This window comes from Hypomesus transpacificus, chromosome 16 (genome assembly GCF_021917145.1).
Source record: "Hypomesus transpacificus isolate Combined female chromosome 16, fHypTra1, whole genome shotgun sequence".
NCBI classification, from domain to species: Eukaryota; Metazoa; Chordata; class Actinopteri; order Osmeriformes; family Osmeridae; genus Hypomesus; species Hypomesus transpacificus.
In genome coordinates this window covers 4,073,184-4,093,013 of record NC_061075.1, presented here as the reverse complement: position 1 = coordinate 4,093,013, position 19,830 = coordinate 4,073,184, and the positions used below count along the sequence as shown (strand labels likewise).

Sequence of the window (19,830 nt, the reverse complement as noted above, 5' to 3'; positions counted from 1 at the left end):
CCCCAACATAGGACGCAAAGTCTCAAAGTTGAGGAGATGGTCACCTTAACCATGTCAATGAAGGTGAAACGAGTCCCTCCCAGTTCAGTCACGAATAACAGGACATTTCGGGCCCATCGCACATCTACAGTGAGAAATAACCACTGGGACGAACCATGGTGTTAAGGAGTCTTCTCATAAACAACCAAAATGGGCCTCCATCTATGTTTGACGTGTGTTAGGCCAAGTGTTGCGGGGCGATCCATTGTCTCTGGTTCTGGCTCCACTGCTGCTCCCTCAGAGCCTGGTGTCTGTCCGCCGGCCCGTGTTGACAGGCCGAACCGACGCCGTGCGTCCCGGTCTGGCGGCGAGGACGCGCACCGCACCACAGACTCATTAGTGTCTGTGTTTCTCTTCCTTTTCACAGCTTTTTTTTTTTTTTTTTTCTTTCCGAGCTCTCTTTCTCATTCTCTCTCAAACGCCTTTTCTTTGTCTTTTTTTTCTTATTTTTCTCATCTCTCCCTCTCTCTCATTCTGAGCTCTTGCCCTCTCGCCACACTCTTTCCCTCTCCGCTCTCTCCCTACCGTTCACTCGTTCCCTCTCTCTCTCTCTCTTTCTCTCTCTCTCTCTCTCTCTCTCTCTCTCTCTCTCTCTCTCTCTCTCTCTCTCTTCCTCCCCCCTTCTGTGCAGCTGTTGTCATTAAAGGAGGCTCGAGCAGGGACCAAAGTCATTATTTGAGTTTGCAGGCGTCCGTGTGCGTTTTAATGGACGAGCTCATTAGCGAGGGTCTCTAGAACCCCGTGCTGGAGGGGAGAACACGCTCCGCAACTAGACATGTGTACGATCTCACACACGTCGTAAGGCGGCCACACACACACACACACACTCTCACACCGGGGACACGTAGACACGCGTGCAAGAATCGGCGTTTTCACGCGTGCAGGTGCGCTCGCACACCTAACGAGTGTTCACACATCAGCGAGACGGTAGCCTGCCAACGCGCCGCGACACTCTCCGTTCCAGCTCTTCTCTTCCTCCGGCAATTAGATCTCCTCAGAAAAGTGGGAACCGCCGTCGAACGTGCCTCGGGTCAAAGTTCTCTGGAAATTAGATGTTCTCAGGTGCGACAGGTAATTGGGACGTGCCGTTTTCGTCCGCTCTGTCACCGGGGGAACGAACACTGTTGTGACATCCAAACCGTAGAACATAAGTTTGAACATGAAGTACTCATCCGCTGTAGGGTCATTTAGGCGTTTGTGAAACGTTTGAACATGTGCAGGATATGTCAGCAATGTGCAGTTTAGGCAGAGACGATGTGACTGCATTCTCGTTGGGTTAGCGGCTGAGCTTAGCGGCGGTAAGGGTATGGAAATGGGTGTTTTTTTTTTTTCACCCTTTTTTTCAATGATTCTGCCCACCTCTGAGGCGACATCACTAAGCACCAGGTGAAAATTGTTTTCTTAAAGGGACAGTTCAAGCCTGTGTTACACATTCGTCTTTACTTTTAACTTGTAATGCTGTTTATCCATCTAGATTGTTTTGCCGTGAGGGGGCGGGTTTTGGAGATATCGGCCTTAGAGAGATCTGTTTTCTCTCTAATATACTGGAGCTAGATGGCACAGGGCTTATGGTGCTCTAAACTAGCCTGAAAATACATTTGGGAAAAACTCAACACGAATGTCTCCTACTAGAAATCAGGACCTAGTTTACTCAAGACAATCCACAGACCTTGTCGTGAGCAGGTTTATGGAGGAACCATTTCCTTTTTCGACCCAACTTCCCCACACAAAACGGCCCTCACCAAGGTCTCACCATGTCTTTGTGCGATGCCATTCCGCAGGAGATTATCTTATCAAAGTTGCAGCACTGAAAGACGCTAAGAGGGTATTATTTATCAGAGTTAAAAGGGGCGAGTCTCCCTCCCCCCTCCTCCCTCCCCCAAGCCTGTTATCTGGATCTGTTTAGACAGCTACGCCCCGTGATCTTCATTAGGACATGAAGCTGTCTGCAAGCATTGTACAGAGTTGTTTCAGGAGAGGTTCGGTGTGCGACTCCCAACGCATCCTCATCTGAATATAGTCGTCGCCCCCCCCCCCCCCCCCCCCCCCCCCGTATATTTCTGAATAGATCTGCCCTGTGCCCCCCCCCCCCCCACCCCAACAGTACAACAGGGTTGGTTTCAAAGAGCCTCATTCATCTGGGATTCATTAGTGTCTGTGGCGTTTGCACACCTACAGTATATATCATATATCTCCTGTACCGGCTGAAGTTTTTATGAAAGCTCCAATCAGCCTGGCAGCCCTGAGCCACCGTGCCATCTCCCCCCCCCACACCCCGGGTTCTTGTTTTCGTCCCTCAAGTGCACCACGGATGAGATGTAGTGTGGATATTGTTTTTGCGGGGGCTGCAGCCTTGTTGTCCTGGTTATTATTCCCATACCCACTCCTCTCCACCTCCCCTTCTATCTCTCTCTCTCTCTCTCTCGCTCTCGCTCTCGCTCTCGCTCTCGCTCTCGCTCTCGCTCTCGCTCTCGCTCTCGCTCTCGCTCTCGCTCTCGCTCTCGCTCTCGCTCTCGCTCTCGCTCGCTCGCTCTCGCTCTCGCTCGCTCGCTCTCGCTCTCGCTCTCGCTCTCTCTCGCTCTCTCTCTCTCTCGCTCTCTCTCGCTCTCTCTCGCTCTCTCTCGCTCTCTCTCGCTCTCGCTCTCTCTCGCTCTCTCTCGCTCTCTCTCGCTCTCTCTCGCTCTCGCTCTCTCTCGCTCTCTCGCTCTCGCTCTCGCTCTCTCTCGCTCTCTCGCTCTCGCTCTCGCTCTCTCTCGCTCTCTCTCGCTCTCTCTCGCTCTCTCTCGCTCTCTCTCGCTCTCGCTCTCGCTCTCGCTCTCTCTCTCGCTCTCTCTCGCTCTCTCTCGCTCTCTCTCGCTCTCTCTCGCTCTCTCTCGCTCTCTCTCGCTCTCTCTCGCTCTCTCTCGCTCTCTCTCGCTCTCTCTCTCTCTCTCTGTGTCTCTCGCTCTCTCTCTCTCTCTCTCTGTGTCTCTCTCTCTACTTCTCTCTCTCTCTCGCTACGTCTCCTCCTCCTCCTCTCTGTCTCAGTTAGTGTGTTGAAGAATGTTCCCGGTAATTGAACATAAGGCTCTCAGCGCACGTCAGGAAATAAAGCTAAAATGTAATACACCAGCCGGGGCACAGAAGAAAATTAGTTTTTATTTTCATCTCTCACCCCTCGCCCCCTCTCTCTCTCTCCGCCCTCCCTCCTCCCTCCGTCGTTTCTCTCTCTTACTCGCACGCACCTATCTGTGCTGTCTTCATGTCATCGCTACGCTCTCCTCTCCCCCACTTGCCTCCCAGCTTCTCTTGTTTTTCTTTTTTCCTTTAACGCCTTTTCGTTCCTGTCTCTCTCTCTCTCTCTCTCTCTCTCTCTGTCTCTCTCTCCCCCCCGTCTCTCTCTCTCTCTCGCCCCCCGTCTCTGTCATGCATGCTGGGTGGATTTTTGGCAGGATTGTCAGACCAACACCAGCCCCCCCCCCCGTCCTATCCCTGCACTCTTTTACTTTTCCACAATCGTCATCATCTAATCACATTTATATGTATAGCCTTTTTTACGAGCGATCATCACGTATCTCTCCTGTTCTCCAAAAATAACCGATTTTGATTGGGCAAGAGCTCTCCTGCTGAACCACTGTTGTACTTCTCATCATGAACAGAGAAGAGAGTGGGGGTGGACGGATGTTTCCAGCGTTGTGTGTCTGGCGGTCAGAAGGCCTACGTGGTCTTGGACTGCCAGATAGCGTGGCGCCCCCACCATGGGTCTCGCGCTCTCCTCTACCCTCTCTCTCTCCCCCTCCCCCCCAAACATGTACAAAATAGGTCTGGCTCTCTCCTTCACCCCCTCTCTCTCTTTACCCCCCCCCACCCCCAGTGTACGTGTCGTAAGGACATGGTGAAGATCTCCATGGACGTGTTTGTGCGGAGCCTGCAGCCGGAGCGCTACGAGCTGTGGAAGAGCGGCAAGGACGGCACCCAGCTGGACCACCAGAGGCCCACCACCCTGGACAGCCCCCAGCTGCAGCTCTGGAGGGAGAACCGGGTCACCCGCAAGGAGATGCTTCTGCGCAGGTGTGTGTGTGTTTGTCGTGTGTGTGCATGGGGTGTTTTGATTTGTGCGTTTTTGTGAATTCAACGTACGTGTGTGTATTTCTGTTGTTTGCCTGGGGTGTGTGTGAGTTTTATTTGTCTGGAGTGTGGGGCTGAAACGATTCGTCGACATTATCGACAACGTCAACACATTTTAAAAAAATTACATAAAATTTTTTTCGAAACTTTTTTTTTGGTCGACAAGTTGTTTGATCTTATAGAACCAGTGGCGGATCTAAGGGGTGGCAATAAAAAATGCTGGTGCCCCAATCTTTTTTTGTTTTAATGCATTTAGCAGACGCTTTTATCCAAAGCGACTTCCAAGAGAGAGCTTTACAAAAGTGCATAGGTCACTGATCATAACAATGAGATTACCCAAACATTGCGGGTAGCAAAAACATGAAGCATACATTGTGAAAAACCAAATAAGTCCCAAAGGGAAGAACCCTATAAGAGCATGTAGTGAAACAAGTTACAATTAAACAACATGAACCTCAATCTTCCCATAGAAAAATATTATTTGTACATTACAGAACATTTCAATAAATAACAGTAATAGTAGTTTTTAATGAATTATTAGTTTGAACTACAATGTTATAGCCTGATCATTTACCATAGGGAGTACTGTACCCCCCTACTTTGGGTTTTGATTCGCCTCCAGAAGGCCACCCAACAACTTCCTTCTGCCATCCCATTGCCACCCCGAATGAAAATCTCTAGATCCGCCCCTGCATAAGACCTATTTTAAGTCCCTGCAATAACGTGATTTGACCAGTGTGGGCTGTAGCGCTAGACTGAAATGCAGCCCTCCCGTATGCAATCCAATAGAAGAAAATGGCGCTAAAATGTTAGCGTGCAAATGGAGCAAAACAAGTCTCGTGTGGGAAAGTTTCACTTAAGTTCAAACTAAAAAACCTGTAATTGTAATGCGTGCAAGGCGGAACTTGCTTTCCATGGGAGCACAACGTGCATGGTGGAACCTTTTAAAAAGGAAACATCCCGGCACTCCAGCTGGAACTAAGCAAGATGGCCAGGTAGCGACACCAGTTGATAAACACATTACGCAGTATTTCAGGCGTACAAAACACCGTAGAACCCTGTTGTCTTACAAATGAAGCTCTTAATGCTGCTGCCTAATTTAAGAGATTTGTTTACATTCATACCTTTTGTTGTCTAATGCAACTGACAAGTTTTGTTTTTTTATTTAGATTTAGAGCAACAAAATGATTGAAACAATGCTTTAAGGTCACACGACATGAACATTTCATTTTAATTTTTCAGTTATTTAACATTACTATGAGTTCCCCCTAGCCTGTATTCTTCTCCGCCTTTGAGAAAATGAAAGCTCAAACGCTCCGATTTGAAAATGTTCCTCATATGTCATCATAAGAGGAAAGGTTACCTCCCCTTTCTCTGCTTTGCCCGCTCAGAGAATTTGCCCCACCAATGAGAAAATGAGCTACGACTGTGCTAGCGTGATATAGTTTTTTCCTCGAGATACATCATGGCTTGCAAACGACCGAAGCATGGCAGTTGCTCCTCCTCATAGCATTTAAATCTATAGACACAGAAATGGCACATCCTAAGGAAAGCTCATTCTGGGACTGCTCGTAGTGGCTGTTATTCTGTACCAAGGCTGAATTTCTGGGAAAGAGACTTCAGATACAGTATTAGGGGACCACTAAGGATATAAAAGCATGCCAGTGGACCTTTTAAAGAGAGACCTTTTTCAAAAGCTGAAGTGATTTCCTGGTTTTATGTATTAGTTAGAATAAGTATAACTCAATATTTTAACAAATTGCTAAAGCTGAATAATCTTTCAAAGCCTACTGATTAATCAGTAAAAAAATAGATGATTATTTGACTATTCGTTCTAATAATCGTTAGATTAGTTGAATGTCAAAATAATAGTTTGTTGCAGCCCTACTGCACTGTTTGTGTGTGTTTGCTGGGCGCTTCCAAAATCGAGGCCGCCTCACCCGTAACCTCGGATTACATCCATGCCAATCATCTGCCTGGCTCCACATCACCGAGGCGACAAGGCGTTTCCTGTTCTAACAATGTACACTTTGAGGTCATGCACCTGTCTGCCTAAACCCCGAACAGTGACCCGGAGAGTTCCGTCTCTCCTGGACACATTATGTCATGCACCGCGGTTGACGTTGCCTGGCCGATAACGGATTAAATTTTTTACGATTACGAGCTCACTTTTGACAATTGCCATTCTGTTTCTGTCTCCCACTGGGGTTTCGTCGTGATTTTGACGTGTGTGCATCCCTCCTCCCCCCTCGCTCCCCCAGGGCCCAGCAGAGGAGGAAGCAGCTCCGGCGGCTGCGGCCGGAGGAGGTGAAGGCCCTGGAGGAGGCGGGCGTGGAGCTGGACCTGGCCGACTACCAGCGGCAGGTGGAGGAGCGCGAGGAGCAGCGGCGGCAGCAGCGGCAGGAGCGGCTGGACCGCGAGGCCCTGCTCACCCTGGAGGCCATGGAGAGGGAGGAGCAGGAGGCCGCCGCCGCCGCCGCACGGGCCCAGCAGGGTGAGGAGGCGCCCGGGGGGGGGAGGAGGAGGAGGAGGAGAAAATGTCCCTGGAGAGGAGGAGTATAGTTCCCTTCCCTGGAGAGGAGGAGGTGGAGGGGTTGAGCAGTGCAGGTAGCATTGCGGAGGAGGAGGGAGGGGTGGAGGAGAAGGGGAGGAGTGGTGGGCATCGTAAAGGTGGAGGGCAGGTGATGAAGGGGAGCTAGCACAGTGTCTAGCCGAAGGGTTGAACCTAAGTTAGTTGTGGGAAAAGAACAGCCCGAAAAATCCGAGGGTGATATCTTGAGCGAGGTTATCCCAGGACTTAACGTTACACCCAGGTATCAATCTTGCCCTATCAAACGATCCCATCCGGAACATTCTTCCTCTTGTCCTTTTGTTAGTGAAGTGGCCTGTTTTCCCCCGCCTGGAGGGGCCCGAGTAGCAATAACATCATGAATGATAACATGTACACGGCTTTTTGGGGTTTCTCATCCTCAACGAAAAGAGAGATAACGTCTTCCGTTTCCCCCTCCCCGCCAACCGTAGAGCGGACACCGTCGACTGACCCCGAGCTCTGGACGGAGAACGGCAAGAAGAAGAAAAAGAAGAAGAAGGCGGCTCTGAACCACCCCATGGTGGACTTCCAGGCCGCCTTTGAGCAGTTTGCCGCCAGCTCGGGTCCGGCCAAGCCGGACGCCAAGGGAAGTCAGGTAGGCTGGGGTGGATGTTGGACTCACCCATGGTGCTCCGTCAGTATGTTGATCCCAGTGGATATGTCGCCCCATATGTCCGATGTGAAGTTTGGAGATGTCTTTGACAATTTTTCTTCTTGCTAGCGTCAACGAGTTTGACTGAACAGGAAAACTGTTGAGAGCTTCGACGACTCGCTAACAGATTCTGAATTATTGTCTCGTTAGCCGGAACACTGACTGTGTGTTTCAAAAAATGATTACAGTATCAATTTCCTTGTGTATTTCTAAGTAGTCTTATCGACTTAAATACACTTGCGTTACTTTGGTCAGGACAAGATTTTAAACGAGATAAACAAAAAGAGATTTAGAGACATTTTAAACGAGCCAAGCATTGCATTGATAAAAGCACAAGAACAGTAGATTCCCCCTATCAGACTGTACAGTTCAGAGGCGGTTCTAGACCCAGTAGAAGGGACACAGTATCTCGAATCCCCCGTTGCCTCTCTCCCGAGTGTCTGGTCGCGCTCACCCGAGGTCCCCTCGCTGTCCTCCCCAGTCGTACTCCAAGATGAAGACCACGGTGGAGGTGAAGAAGAGCAGGAGGCACCCCCTGATGAAGCCGCCCCTGCGCTCGCCGCCCTCCATCGTCAAGCAGGACCCCTCTAGCAGCGAAGGTAGGCGGGGGGGGGGGGGGGGGGGGGGTCAGTCGTCTCTGCCGTTGCCCTTTGTCCAAGTCCAACTTTTAAGATTCCTCCCCCGGTATCTTTAGTCCATAGACGATGAACTGACAAAGTTAGCGAAGCGCTAACGGATTAGCTTAGCTTTTATCGCGTGCGGTACTGTAGAAATTGCTCCGAGCGCCATTAAAGAAGGGTGCGAAAAGCAGTTTTCCTTTCTGTGTGTGCTCGTGTGTATGTAGAGACGTTAACATTTGGTTCGAACTGTGGTCTTCGCAGCGGACAGAGCGACGCATGTCCTTGACAGAAAGCAGACCCCCTAGGGGGGATGATGTATTCTTGACTTTAAGCCCCCCTCCCCTCCCCACCTTTTCGCCCTCCTCCCCCACCCAGCCGTGTTCCCTCTCTCCTTTATTTCCTGACTGACACGTATCGATCCAGGGATCACGACTCCCAATTACCTGTTCTCAAAGTCACTTTGAGACGGCACCCTGGGAACACAGCCAGCGTTTGTCCTTCAGGTTGAGGGAGGGGGGGGGGGGAGAGTGGGGGGGGGGTAGGGAAAGAGTGTGTGGAGGGGGGGGGGGGTGTCGACGCTCGCCGTGATACAGAAGCTGATACCGTACCCCTTGTGTCTCTCCCCCAGAGGTGTTCTCCCCCTGGCCACTGGACGGCGACGTGAAGAAGGCTGGACACCTGTGGCAGAACCGGCAGCCCAACTTCCAGGCGGAGAAGGCCTTCAACGGCGCCGTGGCCACCCTGGAGCCCCACTGTGCCATCTGCACCCTGTTCTGCCCCTACACACAGGTCAGGGGCGGCCGACGCCACGCTGTAGTCAGCCTCCAGCGTGTTCACGCATTCCCTGAGGGAAAACGACTCGTGGTGATTAGCGATGATTCGCTTGACGCTAGCGAGCAAATAGCTTCGAAATGGACCCAATCAAGAAATATACTGATACAAGTTAGACAGTAGAACCAGACGGCACACAGCAAATATCCGGGCCCTCCAGCCCTGTGTTGACACCATTGCCTTGCTCCCCTCAGTTCCAGAAGGAGCCCCCCCAGGGGAGCGAGCCCCCCTACCAGACGCTCCGCGGCAGCCGCACGCGCCCCCTGGTCCCCGAGATGTGCTTCAGCGCCGGGCCCGACAACACGGAGCCCCTGCCTTCCCCCTCGCCGGTCGGCGAGGACGGAACCAGCCCCCTCCTGACCTGCGGCTGCTGCGACCTGCAGGTCCACGCCAGTGAGTACCCCCTGCAGACCCAGGGGCCCCACGGGGGGGGGGGGGACCTGCCGGAAACGGTCAGAGAGCAAGACGGGAGAATGGATGGGGGAGGGGGTGACATATTCACGTGCCATGCCAGACAGGGCTATCAGCAGGTCCTGTATCCACCAGCCAAAGATGTCCACGTTAGTCCCTTTTACCAGCAAGCTGACTTCCTGACTGACTCCCACCTTGTTTACCAAATATCCCCCCTGCCCCCCCCCCCCCCCCCCCCCCCATTAGTAGCAATTCACCAAGGTAACGACCTGTGAATTCCCACTGTTGCGGATCCTCGCTCCACATTCATCGCAATTCCCGCAACACCTACCCCCTCCCCGCGCTTCTCCCACAAGGAACCGTATGCCAATCAAATCGTTCTAGCTAATTTGCTGCTGCTCAACCCGAACTCCCTTTGAGGAGGATTGCGACCCCCCCCCCCCTCTCCAATACTGTCCCTCTGCAGAAACGAGAGGGGGAGGGGTCACGTGGTCTCTTCAGACACTCTTAAGTCTAAGCCGCGTAGCCAATTAGCTGTTAGCTTTTGCACCCAGGGGAAGAAGGATTGGAACGCACGCGACTCCGCGCTTGCTCCAGCGCCGGGGGTGTGTGTGTTCAGGTGAACTCGGCACACTAGAAGAGGCAAATGGAATATTCATGGGGACTCTGGCAACAATCGTTTGGAAGGAAGACAAGGAAATGTTGTATTCTTATCAGTAGCTGTCTCTTATTGCGCTGGGCCGATTTAAAGGAATTCATATTTTTTATTCAAGTCATTTTTTTCTCATATTTTCTTTCATATGAAATGTATTCAATGGCCTCCCTTCCAATTCCCAACACCACATTATATCAGTTCAAGAAGTCATTATCTTGTAAGGCCTTGTAATTGCATGCACGCGTTAAACTAACACATTGAAATAGAATACATACCTCCCACCAAACCCTTTCACACACACACACACACGACCGAACAAGGTCATACAAGGACATGCACCACACACACACACACACGGCTTGGATCTTCCCCCTAAGGCCTACTGAGTAGATAGACAGGAGGCCACACCAGCCTGCGGAATGTTCCGGACCGTGTACAGGCCCCCGGGAGCCCTCCTGCTGGACGGGGTTCAGTCAAGGCCTGGGCCCACTCCACAGACAGCCAGGCTCTCTGTTGGAGGCAGGCTCGAAAACTTTCCTCACTACTTACCCACTCGTTATTTTTTCTCGGGGAGATGGGTGTTGTTGTTGTTGTTTGCGGCTTTTTATTTGTATTTTTTTGGGGAAAGAAGGGACCAGGGAGTCTGTCAGCAGAGTCGCTTGCAAAGAGAAACAGCTTGTTAACAGTGTATGGGTGTGTGTGTCTGTCTGAGGACGCGTGCGAGTGTGTATCCCGGTTTGTTGTATTCCCCCTCCCCCCACCCCCACCCGTTCTCAAGCTGCGTCGGATGACGTCCAAACCCCTATTTTGAGCAGCAGCAACTACAGTTTGATGGTTTGAAATCACAATACGAACATTGTTAGTGGCGCTCATGCTAATGAACGAGTTCAAGTGAAAAGCATGAGACAGCTCCGGGCTACGCTCGGAAGAAAACCACCATGTCAACGAGGAGGTAGAGAAGGGCGCGTGTGTGCGCGCACACACGCTCTCGTACCCGACGATCGAAAGATGCCTGGTAGCAGTCCAGGCATGGGGGTTGAAGTGTATAGAGAGACAGACGAGCGCGCGCACACGCACACATGGGAGGCACACACTCTCACACAAACACACACACGCTTGTGAGACTCACACACACACACACCCTACAGCCTCTTGGGTTCTTATTAGCACTCAAGCCAAGTGTGGGAACCCAAGACGGCCGGTTCATTATCCTTCCAGGATGGCGTTGGTCCGACTGGGAGAGAGAGGGAAGGTTGTTGTGAAGAGAGCACGAAGCAGAAAGTCATCCCGTCAAAAGCGAAGCGTTCCCTGCGCCTGTGTACGCCATGTCGAGCTTTATTTGGCCCAATACAGCTCTTAGCGTGGCAAACTTCTTTCCCTATAACATTCGTGTCGGGATTAAAGTAGTCTTATCGGAATGTTTTCGAAGTGTTTTAATCCGTATTCCACGACACTGGTGTAATGGAGCCGACTGCACAAGAGGCTTGGAAGTCGGATTGTTAAATCATTTCAAAATATTTGGACAATAACTTCTATGCCCCTCTTTCTCCCCCTCTCTCTCTCTCTCTCTCTCTCTCTCTCATTTGCTCTCTTGCTCACCCTCCCTCCCTCTCCTTCACCAGGCTGTTATGGTGTCAAGTCAGAGTCGGTAGACCAGAGCTGGAAGTGCTCCAGGTGTTTAGCAGGTGCTCGGACCGCGGTGAGTAATTGACACGCTCAACTCCCTCAAACTCCACCTCAAGAAGGGGGGGTGAACCAAAACCGCAGTAAGACCCCTAACCCATGGTTGTGTGTGTGTGTGTTTATCATAGGAATGCTGTCTTTGCAGTCTAAGGGGAGGAGCTCTGAAGATGACGACAGACAACAGGTCAGTGTCCGAAAAACACGATTGCTTTCCTCCGGACAACGTTTTCAATATTTTTCCCTGGTTCCTCAAAGGCTGAGATCTCCAAAACCGCTTCCTCCCCTATTTGTGTCCCTTTAAATCAGTTTGTTTTCGTAGAAAAAGACAAGACCGCTCACTATGATTGAAAACAAGTTTAAGTTTTTGGCCGTATCGTTTTTCGTCACAGAGAGAACCAGCTAGCTGTCGCTAACTCGTTTAACAGTTCTGATTGCGTTGAGAACGCACACCCGCTCCGCTGTAGCTCTGTCCATCGCACGGTTCCAGGACCATAGCTCTATCCATCGCACGGTTCCAGGGCCGTAGCTCTGTGGTGCGTATGAGCAGGCGTGCTGTGACGGGTCTCCCATCGTCGTTGCGTCCACAGGTGGGTGCACGTGATCTGTGCCATCGCAGTGGCCGAGGCCCGCTTCCTGGACCCCATCGCCAAGGAGCCGGTGGACGTCAGTTCCATCCCAGACACCAGGAAGAGCCTGGTGAGTCCCTCCCTCCTGTCTGTCTCTCTCTCTGTCTCTGTCTGTCTCTCGCTCTCTCCCGCCCTCTCTTTCGCAGTCTTTCACCCACCCCCCCACCCCCTCTCTTGCTCTCTCCCTCTGTCTTCTTCGCTCTCTCTCTCTCCGTCTCTGTCCGTCTCCTCTCTCGCCCATATCAACTCTTTCGCCTCCTCCTCCCCTCCTTTCTCTCTCTCTTGTACTGTACATGTCGCATCAACCCACCCCCTTCTCTCCATCTCTCATTCTGTCTGTCACTCTCCCTCCCTCCCTCCCTCCGCTCCCCCCGGATGGATGGATGGTGTATTTGCGCCACGAGGAGGGAGAGGGGGTAGTAACGGATGGTCCGAACGGAACGGCAGAATAATCAGGTGTCATTTCTCACCGCGCTAAATGAACCACATTGATCCTTCAGGGCAGGGAGGCAATTCCCCCCCCCCCCCCCCCCCCCCCCCCTTCACTGCAGTGCCTTTCGAAACACCCCCATACCTCCTTGCTCTCTCTCATCCCTCCCTCTGTCGCCCGGATCCGAGGCCCGCCTCCAGTCAGCCCCGCCAGCATGTTGTCACAGATCTACAAATACCTTTAACTCTCTGACTAGTATGTCATTTGATGCCGCTAGCCGTCAAAGCTGGTTTCCCTCTGTCTCTCGCTCACTCTCTCTCTCTCTGCCTCTCTCTCTCGCTCTGCCTCTGTAGCCCGCTCCGACAAGGAGGAACAGGCAAAAGAGCTCGCTAACGATCTGGCTGATCAAACGTTCGGCAAACAGGTGTCGGCGAAAGGAACTCGTAAGACGACTGACTCTAGCGCTCTGTTTTTTTTATATATATTTTTTGGTCTCGAGTAGATAGACAGGAGTTCAGGCGAATTGCCACCACTGCCAAGCTGAAATGGTACTTTCCCATTTTCATAGTTTTACCCAACACGTCAGGTTACTTCCGACGTTCGCTAGTGCATCGACATAAAGTAGACCTGCAAAGATGGACTAGCAAGGAGTCGGTCATCGCCTTTCTGCTCATTGGGCAGATTTGACCCGCCTTCATCGTAAACCCCCAAACCCCTCACCCCCTATTTCCCGATGACCAATCGGAGAAAGAAGGGGCCGGCCTACGTGACCAAACAAACCCAGGAACAAGATATTGCCAATGTCCATAAATCTCGGCCCCCGTCGCCGCCACTGTGTCCGGTGGACCCCCACATGGGGGGAGGAGGAAGGAGGGGAGGGGGGGAGGAAGGATGATGGGGAGGGGGGGGAGATGGAGGGGAGGGGGGGGAAGGAGGGGGGGGGGGAGGGGTAAGCTCCGCCCGGAGGAGCGGTCAATCAGAGCGCAGACAGGCGGGAGAAATATCTCCCTGCCAACGGCCCTATTGAGAGCTGTTGTACATGTTCGCCGCTCGGCCCGCCCAGAGATCCGAAATGAAGTATTGACATTTTAATAAAGAATTTCTTGCCATCGATCTCCACCGGGCCGCGACGGAAGCACAGAGTGAGATCTGTCGAGGGGAGGGGAGAGAGAGAGTGAGGGAAAAGAGGCGATGTGTGTGTGTGTGTGTGTGTGGAGGGGGAAGAATGTGATGGAAGGAAGTGTGGGGGGGGGGGGTATGAAGCAATGGACAGTGTTTGGGTTGGAGAGGAGGCACGAAACCAGAGCGAGGTGAGCGAGGGAAGCTCAGAGAGCAGTGTGGACAGCGTGAGAACAAAAAGGACGTTTAGGGGCGGGGGAGAGAAATGGTGTTCTTTTGAAAAACCGAATGAACCATAGAGCAGCTTGTTTAAAAAAGAAATACAAAAAGTACAAAAGATATTTTTCTGAAACTGGATAGAAACTTTCGGAACGCCTACCGAGAAAGACACTTGTCCGTGTGATTGTAGCGTCGTCCCCTCCCCCCCACACAATAACATGAATCATTAAAGCGGCAAAGTTGAACGCAAGTCAAACCTCTTCTGCTTCCTCCTTAAACCTTTCTCTGAACTTCTCTGTAAGGTTCTCGCTGGCTTCTAATAACTACAAGACATCCTCACCTGAAGAACAAAGAAATTGACTAAAAGATGGCCCCTTTTCTAACAAGTTATTTTGAAGCCCACCCCCCGCCAAAAAAAACAAAACAACTTCGAATGTCCTTAGAAACTCCTGAGAAAATGCATGAAGTGGCGCGCTCGTTTCGGCTGTCGTGGCCGCACGCAGGGCCAGCTTGGACACTCACCCCCCCCATCTCCCGTCCTTCCCCAGAGATGCGTGTACTGCCACAAGTTCAGCAAGCAGCAGCCCCGCGGCGCCTGCATCCAGTGCTCCTACGAGAACTGCTCCACCTCCTTCCACGTCACCTGCGCCCACATCGCCGGCGTGCTCATGAGGCCGGCCGATTGGCCCTACGTGGTGTCCGTCACCTGCCACAAGCACAGGATGACCCATCCGAGGGTAAGGCTTCGCAGAGACGAGCTGGGTGGGGGGGGGGGGAGGGGCCACGGGGCCACAGCACAAAAGTGCCTCGACACATTTACAGCTACGTTCAGGAGCGCGCACTGTACCGAGTCATCCCTAGAGTGGATTCTGTGTGTGGTCTGTGAAGTTGACCTTAATCCATCAGTGGTCAGATCTAACAGTTAGACATTTTGAGACGTCCGCACAGGGCTCAGAGTAGTGGTCTATGTAAGGCCTTTTCTTACACCCATGTATATATTTGTCGCATATGTCATTGGGTGTGTGTGTGTGTATGATATAAACAACATATCATTTATATCTATCATTTATATTATATATTCAAGATGCAGCAGAAGGAACTGGGGATCGGTGACAAAGTGGTGGGTCGCTACAAGGACCGCTGCTACTACCCCTGCACCATCATCGGCACGGCAACGACCACCTGCTACGAGATCAACTTCGACGATGGCTCGTACTGCGACAACTTCTTCCCCGAGAACGTAGTGGTCAGTCCTCTCTCCTGTTCACCCCCCCCCCCCCCCCCTGGCCGGACAGCTGCTCGATTGGCCCGGCTTCGTCGTTTAACTCCTTTCCTGGAGTTCGGTGACTGCTTGTTGCCGCTCAGATCTCGTAATTATATCGCAGTGGAGATGCTCCGGCTAAATGACCCTCTTGTTGTTGTCCCTCCTGCATTTCCTCCTCCTCCTCGACCCATCTCTCCCCTGCTTCCCTGCGGCCCCTCTTCCCTCTCCTCCTCGACCCGTCTCTCCCCTGCTTCCCTGCGGCCCCTCTTCCCTCTCCTCCTCGACCCGTCTCTCCCCTGCTTCTCCCTGCCCCCCTGCCTGGCCCCCAGAGTCACGACTGTCTCCAGAACGGCCCCCCAGAGGAGGGGGAGGTCACCGTGGTCCACACCGCCGACGGCCAGGTGCTCAACGCCTCCTTCGTCAGGGAGCACGTCCACAAACACTACCAGGTAAGGGGAGAGCTGGCACACACACACCGGTTCAACTCGCCATCCCTTAACGCACGCAACCAAACACTCTCTCCATTCTCCAACTGTACTTTTTTTTTTTATGTGATCATCTTTATCGCGACAACGGTCCGTGTGCGGGTTTTCGTCAGAAAAGGACAAATTCTGGAGTTAAAAATATTCAGATGTTCGATATTGTTTCACAATGACATCAGTATGTCCGTACAGCCCACAAAGGTCGGAACGCACGCGCACCAACAACGTTTCAGTGCCGCAACCCGACTTCAAACGCCCCGCGCGATATTTAGCTACATGCAAAAAGCGACGGGGCACCCTCGTCGATGACGGCGTGGCGTCTTCACGCGGAGGAAACGGAAACACGTTTGTAGAGGATAGAGAGTTAGCCCCCTGGCACCACCCATCTCTATGGCGGTGGGATTTCTGGTCCGTCGGGGGCACAGTGCTTATGAGGTGTGAAGCTCTGAGGCAAGCTGGGTGTTCCTCAGAACTGGCACACAATTCCCATACAGAGACCAGGTGTTTTGTGTTATGACTCTCGCTCTCTCTTAGTGTGTCTCTGTATGTCTCTCTCTCTCTCTTTCTTTCTAACACACACACACACACACACACACACAGTCTGTAAATCTCAAAACACATCGGTAGTCATCTCACACGCTCAGCCAGTACAAACACACTTTCTTCACACAACAGATCGTTCCAAACGGTGCCCGTTTGGCTGTTGGTGTTTATTAAAAGTCGCAGCGTGCTTTGGTGATTGTTTGCTTTGAATGGTGTGCGTTTGTGTCTGCTTGCATTCTTCTGGGTTACACCCATTTTGTTCTCCCCCTATTGTGCGTCGCTCTTTCCAGACACCCCTTTTTTCGAATATAATAGCAACACTTGAATGGGAAAAAAACAACAACAAAAGAAACAACTTTATATCTCGACAGTGTTAACATTTTTACCCACCACCCCACTTTCCCCCTCATCCCTCCCTCCACCTCCCTGTCTTATCGTCTGGGAGCTGTCGGTTTGTGCCGGCGCTGGAGCCATTAGCGTCGTGGAACTGTGCTTTAGTAAAAGCAAAACAAGCCTCCAGCTGCTCTTTGTGTTCGGGGTCATGAGCTTGACCTTGTCGACATTTTATTTTTTTAAACCATCACCCACCACCACCGCAATATTTATTTTCCCCTCTATGCTAATGAGGCTAGTGTCCTATTTTCTCACTGCCACCTTGCTGCACCCACTAATCACTGATGTAGATTGGTTTGCGTACTGAAATACACACATACTCAACCTTAACTTTCCCCTGAGGTTTATTTTCCATTTTTATCGCTGTCCAATTTTTCCTGGTTTAACAAGATCTCATCTCCTGCTCCTCCAGGTCGAGTTCCAGGACCACGCCCAGATGTTAATGAAGCACAGCGAGATTCACTCTCTGGACCAGGAACTGCCCAAGAGGGTCCGGGCGCGTCTGGTAGGACACCCCCGGCACCACACACCCAGGGAGGGATAAGGAGCGAGGGAGGGAGAGATGGGGAAGGTTGGAGACATGGTTGCAAAGGGAAAAGGGGAAGGGAAGACTTTTGAGGAAAGTTCAACAAAGGAGACGGGTGTAGATTTACAGGAGAGCACTTGTCCTTCCCCTCCGAACGTCATAAATGGGTCGTGTAGGCAAGTAACGTGGAAGAGCATCCTGGGATTGTGTCGTGAGGGACGAGAGGGGATTACGACGGGTCTTCACCCCCTGTTTTTCTTTCCTTTGCTCCAGGCCATGCCAGTCAACGAATCCGAAGACGAAGCGCAAGCTGCCAAGAAGCTTTGCCTGCCCTCTGAACCCCCCTCAGCGCCACCTCAGACCCCCATGGACACGACGGAGCACCTGCCCCGCCCCCCAGCCCCAGGCCTCCCATTGGCCCAGCCCGCACCAGCACACCACAGTATTAACTCCCCCATCCCAGCCTCTCAGCTGACGACCTATTCCGCCCTCCGGGGCGGCGACTCCTCCACCGTACCCGAGTCCGCCCCTGCGCCCAGCTGTGACCCCTCGCTCCTTGACGCCACCGTGACCCAGGACCCCGTCCTGGTGGCCTTCACCCAGGCCCTGCCGTTAGCCAGCGGCTACACGCCAAGCAGCGGCTACGTGTCGTACATGGAGACGCTGCTCGACACCCACTTCCCCTCTCAGGATCTACCTTTAGCCAGTCCGGATGAGGGCCAAGGCCCAGTGTATTAAGAGAGACCAGATGTCGAGCAAGGGCTATGCCAACATTGGCTCTAGCATCTGAGGCTACGCAAGCTAACAGCGGATATGCTAACGGCTGCCGTGCTAACGCCAGTTGATACAGTGCATCCTTTACACAGTCTGGTGCTTAGTGCTTAGAGGAGTTAAAAGGAAGGTTAGTGGAGGGGAAAAGAACACTCTTGTTGTCGTTGCATGTCCTCTTTTTTTTGTTCTTTTTCCGTCTTTGTTGCTTGGCCTGCTCTGAAACAGCAGCAGCACCTAGCGAGGAGAGAAGACTGTTCTCCACTCTCTGTGGGGCTCCTCCACTGTGCCAGACTGTGTAAACTTTAGAGACTTGAACAACCATCAACACCATACCTCTCTGCATCATTAATAATGAAACACTTTGCATAGGTTTTATAGGAAGTAGTCTTATTATAACCCCATGGCCACAGGGCATGTGAAGTCCTAGTTCCTAAGCCTGTTCAGTTATTCAATACATTTACCAGCAACAAATCTATTTTTGAAGCAAGGCAAACATGGGTCGCCAACTGATGGAAAAAGAAAATGTAATTGTTGGCATATATTTGTGTCTAGTTTCAATGTATGGTATTTCATTTTGGAGGAGATGAGTACTGATAATGGTGTATGGGTATTTAAATGTCTAATGTCACATATTGATATAATATTTGTACAAAGGAAAAGCATATGTTGAATGCCTGTTAATCTTGTCTGCAGAAACATTGGATTTTGTGAAGATGTCTTGCAGTACTTCTGGAATGTGACCTTGTATCAATGACGTACACCAAATTGGTCATTTTCAGCTCTTTTTTTTTTCCAAAACCAGACTTTTCTGGGTTCTTTTGTAGCATTCTTCGTATAAAAAATAATACATTTTGATGTTATATACTATTCAATTTGCTGTTTTTATCACTGTATACTTTCTAAACTTATTTTGTTAATATATGAAACGACTTCACTGACTAAGAAATAAGTTTCATTATAAAATTGACAATTATTTTTGCAAGTTTTAGAGATTGAATTTCTACTCTGGTAAGCATACAAAATCAACTTAAAATGTTTTCAAAATGGTGTTTTGCGATCTTACAAAGTGCTACAGGGATTTAGGACTACTGAGAAAGAATAGAACTCATTGTGCTGCATTGTACATAATTACATTTCATCTGTATGCAAATCAAATGTCGGTCATACTAGCCATGTCTATTTTTTTGTCATCACGACAATACGTCGACAAGTCCATGTTCCAATGTTCAAACCCACCACGAAAGGGTCTATTTCATAGAAATAAATACTGGGTTGCAAGGGGTGGCCAGCTTCCAGCATTTGCTGCCATATTTTCATCTTTTCTGTCTCACGTCCTTCCGTCATCGCTCTATCCTCACCCAGGCTGCCTTGCTCCCCCCCAACAGTCTGCCAGGACGTGACTTTGCTCTAATGGAGCGATTGCGCACAGCGGAGGTATAACTACCACTATTACCACTCCCCCTCGTCGTGGCCTCGTCGATGTGGTCCCCGCCATGACACCCAAACAGGAGCCTTTGTCCATGTAGCCGGAGAGAAGGGGCGACAACCGGCCGCTGTCGGCCCTCTCAAACGCCACGCTGTTGCGAGCCGCACTTGAAAGGAGAGAAGAGAGGGCGGATTGTGGCTCATGTCAAGGGGGGCTCTGGGTTCATCATTTTTTCATAGTCTCTCAACAACCTTTAGTCCCTCACTTAGGCTTCATTTGTACTTCAGAGATGCATAAATCTGGTGTGCTTCTTGACTGACATAGAGACTGAGCTGGAAGAATCTTCTGGAGTCTGATGGAGCCTTCTTTAGGGACTCTTCTTGTTTGAAGATCAATGGAAAACAAAGCGTGAAAACAAATGCGTAACAAGAATATTTCCCCCC

General features: G+C 51.2%; 1 protein-coding gene across 2 annotated transcripts in view; it reads left to right on the top strand.

The window, feature by feature from the left end:
* kdm4b (lysine (K)-specific demethylase 4B) overlaps positions 1-19,241 on the top strand; it is a 38,637-nt gene extending 19,396 nt beyond the window's left edge. For both annotated transcript variants that reach the window (XM_047037149.1, XM_047037150.1), the window contains exons 9-22: positions 3,893-4,089; positions 6,408-6,640; positions 7,168-7,331; positions 7,870-7,987; positions 8,637-8,797; positions 9,034-9,232; positions 11,528-11,604; positions 11,717-11,772; positions 12,176-12,284; positions 14,531-14,719; positions 15,067-15,228; positions 15,576-15,695; positions 17,077-17,169; positions 17,464-19,241. In XM_047037149.1, the coding sequence (XP_046893105.1) occupies positions 3,893-4,089; positions 6,408-6,640; positions 7,168-7,331; positions 7,870-7,987; positions 8,637-8,797; positions 9,034-9,232; positions 11,528-11,604; positions 11,717-11,772; positions 12,176-12,284; positions 14,531-14,719; positions 15,067-15,228; positions 15,576-15,695; positions 17,077-17,169; positions 17,464-17,928 (2,343 nt within the window). In that variant the 3' untranslated portion in view covers positions 17,929-19,241. The remainder of the gene's footprint in view (positions 1-3,892; positions 4,090-6,407; positions 6,641-7,167; positions 7,332-7,869; positions 7,988-8,636; positions 8,798-9,033; positions 9,233-11,527; positions 11,605-11,716; positions 11,773-12,175; positions 12,285-14,530; positions 14,720-15,066; positions 15,229-15,575; positions 15,696-17,076; positions 17,170-17,463) is intronic.
* Positions 19,242-19,830: the final 589 nt, after the last annotated feature.